Source organism: Passer montanus, unplaced genomic scaffold (assembly GCF_014805655.1).
Source record: "Passer montanus isolate IOZ18808 unplaced genomic scaffold, ASM1480565v1 scaffold19, whole genome shotgun sequence".
Taxonomy (NCBI): Eukaryota; Metazoa; Chordata; class Aves; order Passeriformes; family Passeridae; genus Passer; species Passer montanus.
Genome location: NW_024366480.1, coordinates 3982605 through 3993223, shown reverse-complemented (window position 1 = coordinate 3993223; position 10619 = coordinate 3982605). Strand labels below are relative to the sequence as shown.

General features: G+C 39.4%; 1 protein-coding gene across 2 annotated transcripts; it reads left to right on the top strand.

Annotated features, from left to right (window-relative positions):
• The first annotated feature begins 153 nt into the window (after positions 1–153).
• On the top strand, positions 154–9611 carry FBXO43 (F-box protein 43). Of its 2 annotated transcripts, none has more exons than XM_039706237.1 (6): positions 154–480; positions 2398–2565; positions 5630–7161; positions 8023–8125; positions 8949–9134; positions 9225–9611. In XM_039706237.1, exons 3-6 carry the CDS (start codon positions 5678–5680, stop codon positions 9471–9473), a joined length of 2022 nt encoding a protein of 673 aa, XP_039562171.1. In that variant the 5' UTR covers positions 154–480; positions 2398–2565; positions 5630–5677; the 3' UTR covers positions 9474–9611. The 2 variants fall into 2 exon arrangements, with proteins under 2 accessions (XP_039562171.1, XP_039562172.1); XM_039706238.1 differs by lacking the exon at positions 154–480 and adding an exon at positions 609–666.
• The last annotated feature ends 1008 nt before the right edge of the window (positions 9612–10619 follow it).

Genomic DNA, 10619 nt, shown 5'->3' with positions numbered 1-10619 from the left:
GGAGCGTGGCAAGCCTCGCCGGTGCTCCCTCACGTCCCCGAGGGGCGGGCTGGGCCGGGCACGGCCGGGCGCTCCCGGTCTCCTCAGGATCGCGGAGGGGGCGGGGAGGCAGCGGTTGGTGAGGGCGGGTAGTTCAAAGCCGAGCGAGGGAAAGCGGCGGCCGCACGCGAGGGGCCGGTGTGGGTGGGGAGAGCGAAGCAGCTCCTCGCCAAGGGCAACGGGCCCGGGCCGGGCGGCGAGAGCCGCTCAAGTTCCTCCAGCCCGCCGTCACTCCTGCTCCTCGCTTTCAGCCCTGCTCAGGGTGCCCCGCCGCCGCCTCAGCTGCAGCCGGTGGCAGGGCGGCCTCCGGGCTCTGCTCCTGTGCCCCCGTTTGCCAGACGAGAGGCGAAGCGGTTGCTTTGCTCGGGTCCGGCATCGCAGGTGACTGAGAGACCCTCGGGTGCTGGTCCTCAGCTACGTCTCAATTTTCGCCATCTCTGGGTAATTAAGCATTGCAGTTAACACATATTTGTGGAGTGAAAACTGTCTTAGCTGGGTAATGTTTCTCTTGCACCTCTGTCTTTTCTCTCTACATCCTTTCTCACTTCAGGTTATCACTAGGGGTAAGCAACACTTTGAATACACCGTCTTTGCATTGGAAGATCTTGATTTGCTTCACAAATTAGGGTAAGTGACCCACATCATGCAGACAGGACTTGGCTGTGACATCTTCAGTATTATTACCTGCAAGGTATCAGTGACTTTGGGGTCGAAGAGCAGCCTGTTTTACTGCAGATACCATATCTGTTTAAATAACAGAGAAAATACTTCTGTATCACCAAGACTTTGTCTGAATCTGTTTTGTTAGCAGTGGTGAACAGTGATTTTTTTAAAGAAGGCAGAAAATGTCTTGTTCAATGCACAAGTGCTCTGTGTATATTACTGAGGAATATAAATTGCTAGGAACAGGTGTGGCTTCATCCTAGAATTTATGTCTAAGATGGAGGTACCATTTACATTGCCTTCTAGTAACCAACATTCTTCCCTCTTCAGGGTGCTTGGTAAGACTAAACTTGTTAGGAATTGTTCCTTATCTGAATCTGTGAATCCTGCCCTAAATTTAGTTTGGGTCTCTGAATGGGAATTATTTTGTCCAGTAAACTCCCAGAAAATTTGCAGTTGCTTTGTAAATTGATTTGAGAACTGCAAAATAATAATAGATATGAGAAATATACAGCAGAGCACATAAATCTCTCACATGGATTTTGTTACTTCCTCTGTAACTGACTGGTGGTGTGACCAACCTTTTCTTCCCTGCACATCTGTTTGATGACATCTAACACAAGGCTAAGAAAACTTTCAGGAACTAGTTAAAGATCCCCAAATGAAAAAGGTGTGGTGTTATGGCTCAAATTTAGTAGATGAAATTCTCATAATAGAAAAGAAGTGCTTATAAAAGGTAGTGTTGTAAGAGGTTTTGTTAGGTATCTCTTATGAACAGAAATAGAATCTTGTTCTACTATGAGAAATGTTCAGCACCTCTGAAACGCTTTTCCTTTTGTATTTGTAAATGAGACCTTTTGTTAAGGTAAAGCTTAATTTGTACTGGTACTACATTTTGGAAAAAAGTTGTATACAAGCTTGAGGTGTATGCTGGGGTTTGTGTAAATTCCTGAATGGTGCAGGTTGTAAGGGATGTTAGTGATCTTTCAGTTGTGAGCCCCTTCCACGGGCAGGGCCATCTTCTCCTGGATCAGGTTGTTCTGAGCCACATCCAATGTGACCTTAAACACTGCTAGTAATGGAGTGACTTCTTTGGGCAACCTGCTCCATTGTCTCATTGCCCTCATAGTGAAGAATTTCTTCCTAACATCTAACCTAACTTTCCTTCTTTCACTTTAAAGTCCTTACTGCCTTGCTTTATCACCAAACGTGCTTGTAAAAAAGTCCCTCTCTGGCTTTCTTGGTGGGTACCCATGAGGTACTGAAAGGCTATAATTATTTTTCCTTGAAGGCTTTTCTTCTCCAGGCTGAGCAGCCCTCACTGTCTCAGACTGTCTTCAGAGCAGAGATGCTCCAGCCCTCTGATTATTTTCATGCTCCACTTCTGGAGTCGCTCCAACATGTCCATGTCGTTCTTATTTTTGGGGGCCTCAGGGCTGAAGGCAAATTTATTTATGTTCTCCTGCAATATTTCCTAGATCCGGATCAATGTCGTGCCCTCACAAGCTCCCTCTGCCGGACGCTGGCATCTACAGCATTCCGCTTTTACTTGAGTTACCAAATTTCTTTAACTCTGCTATTCTGACCTCCCTTATAGCTGCAAAATCTTGTTTTGCTGTGATTTTTGTTATTTGAAACATAAGCTTGCTTCTTTTGTATTGTAATGTTTTAATTTTTTTTGTTTTCTATTCTCAGTTCTCCCATAGAATGCCTGAAATGAGACTGCAAGCATGAGGTTTTCCTGTTGTTGTTTCTTCAGCAAACTGCCTAAAAGTTAATTTTCTAAGCCTGGGAGCCTTTGGGCTTTTGTTAAGTGTGTTGTCAGTTTGACTGTATTTAAGGGAAATACAAATATTTCAAAAGGTAAGTGTGGATATGTGATTTTTGGGGTTTTTTTTGGTGGGATTGAGATTTTGAACAGCTGTCCCTACCATTCAGTTTAAATTTCTATCAACATTTTTGACAATAATATCTACTGGCAATATTTTCTAACTAACTACAGTTTTCCAAAATGCAGCATAAAAATGAAGCCTCTATTCTTCTCATAGACTAGTGAAGATAATGCCTTTTTGTTATATCAGATTTTTTAAAGGCCTTTGTCTTCTTATGAAAAGTAGAGCTATGCTTATGTGATCCTTTGCTCATAGCATGAATAATTGACTGAAGTACAGCAGTGTACTGCACAGAGATTTCATACCTTTGAAAATATAGGAAAAAGTTATTTTCTGGTCCACAACAAAGCCTTTTCAGCCTATTTCCAAAAACATGGAATCACAATGTGTAAGATTGGAAGGGACCACTGGAGATCATCTAGCCCAACTTTCCTGCTTGAGCTGGGTCCTCAGAGCACATTACTCAGGATTGTGTCCAAATGGCTTTTGAGTATCTCCAGAGGAGACCCCAACAACTCTCTGGGTGGGCTCTTCCAGTGTTTTGTCATCCTCACAGTAATTTTTTCTCATGTTCAGGAGGAACTTTCTATGCACCACTTTCTGCCATTGCCTCTTGCCCTGTCACCGTGGGGTAGAGCCTGGCTGCCCTTTTGGTACCTCCCTTCAGACACTGACAGACAGCAATAAGGTCCCTTCTCCAGGCTATCCAGGCCCAGGAAAGGCTGCACAGCCTTTCCTCATAACTCACGTGTTCCAGTCCCCTAATCATCTCCATAGTTCTGCTGGACTCTCTCCAGTATTTCTTTGTCTCTCTTGAACTGGAAAGCTCTGAACTGGACGCAGCACTCCAGGTGAGGCCTCAGCAGGGCTGAGCAAATGGTCAGGATCACCTCCCTTAACCAGCTGGCCATGCTTTTCCTAGTGCACCACAGGGTACCCTTGGCCTTCTTGGGCACCCTGCTGGCTCATGGACATTTTGCTGTCCACCAGGACCTTCCCTGCAGAGCTGCTTCCCAGCAGGGCAGCCCCCATCCTGTACTGCTGGTCCCTGGGGTTCCTCAGCAGGTGCAGGAGCTGCTTTTGCCTTTGAGTTTCAGATGGTTCTCTGCCCATCTCTCCAGCCTGCCCAGGCCCTTCTGAAGGGCTGCACAGCTCTCTGGGGCATTGGCTGCTCCTCCCAGCTTTGTGCCATCAGTGAACTTGCTGAGGGAGGTGTCTGCCCCTTTCAACCAAGTCACAGATGAGAAGTTGAACTATAATGGGCCCAGGATCAACCCTTAGGGGACACCAGTACTTACAGATCTATTAAAACATGGAAAAGTCTTGCAGGTGAAACAGTAAATGCTATTTGGAGTTGGTCCTGCAGCAAAGAAGTAATCTCTAATTCAGTAAACACTAGCTTAAAGCTATGCCCTCGTGTTTCCTATTTGTCTTGTCACTTGTTTCATTGTGTAAAACAGGAAACAAGGTAAAAGTAGAGACAGAAAACAAACAGGAAACAAAGGTACTTGCAGAGGTGAATGAGAAAAGGGAACGAAGCACATCAGATTTCAGTTTGTTGTTGTCTTGGAATTATTTTCACATACCTGTCTTTGATAGTTTTTCTCAGTTATGTATGTGGATTTTTTGTTTAAGTCTGTTTGATTTCATATTGATATTAGCAAGATTGTGTATGTCTTAACCACAAGGTGTAATTCTGCTGTTAAACATCCTTTTCCTTTTGAACTTCTCTTATTGCTGTCTTCTTACACTAGAAAACAAAGCATTTTAAAAAAAATATTGCAATCATCTTAAAAAGTCCTTTCCATATAGGCCAAAAAATACTAATTAATGACCCAAGATCATCAAAGAATCATTCTGCCTCCCCTCTCTCAAGCAGTTTGGGCTCCCACTGCTTGTATTTTGTGGCTTAGGGCTAGACTAAGAAAGAATTGTTGGGATATTAGCAATGGTTTAGTATTTGATGTTGAAGCCAACTTTAAAGATTCCTACTTCTGTTTTGAAAGTTCAGTTGCTAATTCTAGGCTTTATGTTCCAGTATATCAGTTCTAGAGGTAACACACTACAGTAAAAGGTGCTGATTCAAACTCCTGAGTCTTGCAACACCGATGTGAGGTACTTTGGTGTCTGTGAGAACAGAGCCCTCTCTCTGCATTTGTCATAACATCTTCTGTACAGTTACTGTGCGTGGAAAGCAGTGACCTAATGCCTCTAGGGTTAGAGTGGAGAAACTGAAGTGTATGAGTGGCAAAAGGAAGCCTGTTTCCACACATCTTTTATTTAAGTGTGTGCATTAGCCACTTCTAACCTTTCTAGGAAAATATATAGTAGCTCTTAAATTCTATGTACCTGGTGAGTGTGTGTATAGTCAGTCATTTTCTTTAAAATGTAAGCCTTCAGAACACTCAGTTTACCCACAAAGGTGACCAAAAGCAGAGAACTTCTTTACAAAATAACACTTAAATGTTAAGGCAGATAAAAAAAGCACTTCACTTTGTAACTAGAGGTCAAATTCATTCCCTCTGGGGACTCTAGGTTTCTAAATAATATGGAAACTTCTAGACTTGTAACTTCATGATTAATCCTCTTATCTAACTTAAGGAGAAAATTACTTTTGTCTAAACTCGCCTATTACCAGAGCTTCTGCTCATTCTTGAGTAGTGAACTATTAGTTGCTGGATGAACCAGTAACAGTGCTAATAAAAATCTTGACTCTGCTGGAATGCTGGGGAGTTTTGTTGCCAATTTCAGCACCAATGAGCCTCTAATTGCTGTGTAGCTTATTTGAAGTGCTTTTCCACAGACAGGACTGCGAGGTCAATTAGCTGACTGGATATATGTTTGATTTGCCTCACAGTACAGTATGCACTTTAATCACTCATTCTAACCATCTATTTTTGTGTCTATGCATAAGCACTGTTTCTACTGAGACTAATGACAACACTTTTGTTGTGACTGTTGCCTTGATAGATTTGCACAGGGCTTTCTCTCTAATCTAAGGGGGTTTTGGTGACTGCTTTTATTGTTTGTTTCAGAAACAACGGTGGTATCTTTATTTACAAAGTCAAAGTGTCAAGCAGAAGATGTCAGACAGTCATCTAGTGAGGTTCAATATTCTTAAAAGAAACAGATTAACACCTCCCAGGAGCAGCTTTAAGTACTCAAATTTTAAAGACACATGTTGCACTTCAGCATTTCTGGACAGCAGATGCAAAGAGTCAGTAAAAGGTCCTGATGCAGAACACAAAGAAGCACCCAGCGTAACAAGTGTGTCATTGCTACAGGAGCATTCTGAGCATGTCCATCCAAGTGCCTTCTTTCCCAGGTCACCATCGATTGAAAAAGAATTCAATTCTATCTCCTTATCAGATGAAGGAGAAACAAACAGAAGTGCAGATTTTTTTGAAACTCCTAAATCGGGCAGAAAAGGCTCCTCACTACGCAGGAGGCTGCTTTTACCCAATACTGTTGAAGCTGGCACAACTGCAGGATGCTGTGAAAGACAACTTAGTTCTTCAGGAAGCATCAGGAAAAAAATATTCTCTCGGGTTTTGAGCTCTGAAGAAAAGTTTCCACAAACTGCTGCGTATTCTCCAAAAGATAAAGGTTACAAACCTCTGACAACTAGCACTTCAGAACCTGAGAATTCTAATCCTGATTCTCCAAAAAGGAGGCTTTCCTTTTCACAACAAAGGACTTCTACACTAGAGGAGTCCCAGTGTAAGGACCCCTTATTGTTAGAATCAGAAGGTTTATCTCCAATTCAGTGGAAGGATGTCACTGCTAGTAACACTAATGAATTTAATGAAAATGTTCTTATGAGTGTTAGAGATGGGGTGCTTAGGACTCCTTCCTACAGTAGGAGTAGCCTACCTGAGGCCAGTGAGAGCAAATACCTGACTTCTATCACCAGTCCTGTAGAGAACTTGAACTTTGGACTATGTGATATAAACTCTCCCCCTGTTAAGGTAGCAAATTACCCAGATATTTCAACGCCTGAAGATAGTGGATATAATTCACTTCCTTTGGACAAATCAGGAGACTCATTGTCTGATTATGAGGGATCTTTCCAAGAGCTCTTCTACAAGCACAAAGAAGATTCCAGAACTTTAGACAGTAAAAGAAAGACAAGAAAACTTGAGCGAGTCAGAAGGTTATCCACTCTTCGGGAACTAGGCTCCCAGTCAGAGACAGAAGATAATCATGGCAGTCCTACTTCAGTGCATATATTAACAAAAGAAAAAGACTTTATCAGCGAAGATCATGAGTTAGTTCTAAAAGAACAGCCTAGTGGAAACCTGGTTGTAAGTCATGGAGATCTCTCAAGAACTCCAGCTCTGAAAATAGTTCATGAAATTTGCTTGCAAAGACAAAGATTGCACCAAAAGCAAATCTCAGAGAACATTGATGGAACAGAAATATTTGCATTAGATCATGTTCTTCCTGGACTTATTGGCAAGAAAATGGGCCTTGAAAAATTAGACATTTTAACAGAATTGAAAGATAGAAATTTAAAACATGTTCTTGCTATAGTTTTAGATGCTTTGACAGTAGAAAGTTTATGCAGGTAAGTACTATTGCTTCACACACACAAAAAAGGGAAAAAGATGTGCTTCTGCAAATGAATTAGAATAACTTCTGGAATACTGGGTGTTGTCGTCAACAAAATTTGTTTGTTTCTGAAAAAATGAAAAGTTTTCTCACCATTAACTAAGTAGGTCTTTCTGTGTAGCTCTAAAAAGAAATAGGGGCATTAAAAAGGTAAAAACCCATGGAAAATTAATAAACTCAAAACTAAATAATAATACTTGTAAATTTTAAAATATATCAGAAGTTACTTTAAGCCTAGAGAGTAATTTATCCTCATTACAAGTTTCCTATAGTGCAGAGCACTCAAAACACATTTTATAGAATTTTTATTGTGTATTTTATTTCCTCAGTTATTTCTAAGCACAAAAATGTTCAAAGAATTTTGATTCATGAGTAATCTTATAGTTGAATTTCTAACCAATAGGAACTGTTACATTTCACATAAATGCTCTTGATTTCTTTGTTGTAACAAAGGGAATAGATGAATAGATGAAAGTCTAAGGGCACAGATGTTTTCAGAACTCTCAACACAAATGTGACTAGAAACAATCTTGGTAAGTGGCGTATATGGAGGAAGAAATTAATTTATTTTCTAAGTCAAAGATATACTGTGCTATTAATGCTGCTGTTGTTTTTAGACTCTTCTGTTATACAGTGATATGTAAAGTATGACACCGGTGTTTCATAACAAAATAAAGAACTAGTCTATAGCAGCAGTCTGTAAAATGACCACAAGTTTATGAAATCATGCAAAAATCTTTACCAGGTAGTCTTGCTATCATGACTTCTGCACTACTTGAAAAAAATTGAAAGTGGATATATTTTTTATTTGTTCCAGCATTTGGAAAGTAAGCAAAAGCTGGCGTGAAATCATTGTACAAGACAGAAGTGCAGATAAGAGGAGAAAGTTGTACACAAAACAGCTGAAAGAAGCAGCTCGGGTAAGATAGTTCTCAAAAGTGGTTTTTTAAAAGTGCAAAAGAAGGAAAGATGAAACATCTTGTAAAGTTACAGAAAAGTAAGTGACAGAGACAGTTCCAAAATGAGCAGGTGATGGATTCTAACAGGAGAATGTAATGGCTCTTACTGCTTTACAGATGTCTGCAGTTTGAGTACTGGTCTTTCAACCATGTAAGACTCTTATTTACCCCTCCTGCCCTTTCATGAGAATCCTGTAGGATCTCTTCCTTGACTAATTCTAGCTTTAGATTTTAAACTTTACCACTGTTCTCATTTTAAGCTCATACCATTGTGCCATGCTGTTCCTCACTGTCCATTTCACTCTAGCCTGCTGTAGGACCTGCTCTACACTACTTCCTGATTATTTTCAGGACTCCTGGTGTCGCAGCGTCATGGTGTATTTGTGAACATCAGAAGGATATGTAGAAGGCTTTTTAAGGGGCATCTAGAGAAATAAGCACATTAACAGCAGTATATTTTTTTCAGATGTTCCACATGATACATGCACACTTGCTTTTGAGATGTCCTAATTCACAAACATGAGCACCAATAGCGTGCACTACAAGATAGTTGGCTTTTTACCCTGCTCATATGACTTAGTTTTTGTTGATCTCTTGATCCTTTGCTAAGTATAAACATTTAATGGTAAATAATTGTGATATATATACATAATTTTATTTTCTTATGTGTTGTTGCAGAGGGAAAAAACCCAAATAAGTAAAATCTAGCTGCAAATCATAAATGAAATAAAATCCTAATTTTCTCCCCCCCCTTTTTTTTTGTTAAATAATTATAAACCAACAGGAATATTTATTGAAGGCTGAAGATGCTGCTACAAGACTTAATATTCTCAATAGATCTGCTCTGAGGCCTGTTCAAGCTCAAGCCAGAACTCCTGTTTTCCAGACACCACCTTCACACACTGAACTCACACCTAGGAGATGCAGTTCTGTTCCCCACTCAGCTAGTAGACAGGAAGAATACATAAAAGTAGGTATCTAAGAAATGTTTAATTTTCAGTTTTTAGAGTGTTTTCATTTACAAGAATAAATAGCTCTTTTCTCTCTCCTTTTGCTACAGGTTGCTAAAACTCTGTTCACTGATGAAGCTCTAAAACCTTGTCCAAGATGTCAATATCCTGCTAAATATCAGTTGGTAAAGAAACGGGGACTATGTAGCAGAGAGGCATGTGCATTTGAGTTCTGTATCTTATGTCTGCACGCATTCCATGGGTCAAAAGAATGTAATAGTTTATCTGCAAAACGGAAGAATAAAAAAGATGCTCCACCAGGAAGTGCCCAAAGTAAAAGAAATTTAAAAAGGCTCTAAATTTGTAAAGCATGTAACTCCTTACATTTAATTGTTTTTCCCCTTCCCCTAAATTCCTAATCTTGTTCCTATTCTTCCTAAAGGTATGCATTTTGAAAGTATCATCCCATTTGTTCTTGTTGACTTACCAAGGTAACCTCTCATGTATATATCTTAATGTAATTTTGTTTTTTAAAAAATGAACATTTAAAAATATTTTGCTTTGTTTTACCTGTTGTGTAGTAAGTAGAAACTAACATCTTAATTTTTAAATAAAGTGTCTTAAATGTAGTCTTTAATATTTAGCTTACATGACCTCATTGATGTTTAAAAATGTTATTCTTGTCTTAAAGACAAATTAAAATGATTTCTAAAAAAGTCTTTGAACTCAGATTTATTCATTTTAAATTATAGTAAATATTTAGGTCTCAAAGTGGGACGCTATGTACATTTGTAAAAATGCTTCTATTAATATGGATGGTAAAATATCAAAACTTACATATTAGTTATCTGAATTCTTTATTGCAATAATTAATCTGTTCTCTTAGCCTCTGTAAAGGAATTCAGTAGAACAGTAAATTATAAACTAAACTGATGTTGTATGGATATTCTCTTGTACTGAATTTTACACAGTTTTTTGTCTTGAAGACTTTAGGTGATACTGTATATATTTACATATCTGAAAATATTTACAAATCTGAAAATGCTGTGGCATCACCTTTGCTGTTGTGAACTTACCTTAATGCTTAATCTGACTTGACTTCAGCTTCCAGATACTAGGTCACCTTCACACTTCTACTTGAGCAAAAGGATCATCTACAGCAGAAAATCACTCTTATCTCTAGATATTTATTTATTTCCTAATAAAGGAAATTGAGGTATCTTGCTCTTGAACTAAATATGCTGGTCCCTTCTAGAAAACTAACTCAATCTGTCTCTTGGACCTCCAACAATTTTTGTGTAGTTTTGCTTTGTATTCTAGCAATTACAAACAGCTTGAAATACAGGTGACAGAAATGGACACAGTACTTCTATGAAGATATAATATCAATTAACTTCTACAATAATATTGTTCCACTTGGCCTTTCAAAAAGATGGTCAGAAGAATGTTGCAGAACTCTTGTCAGCTGGTGTTTATTCCTCACTCTCGCTCTGATGTTGTCTTTT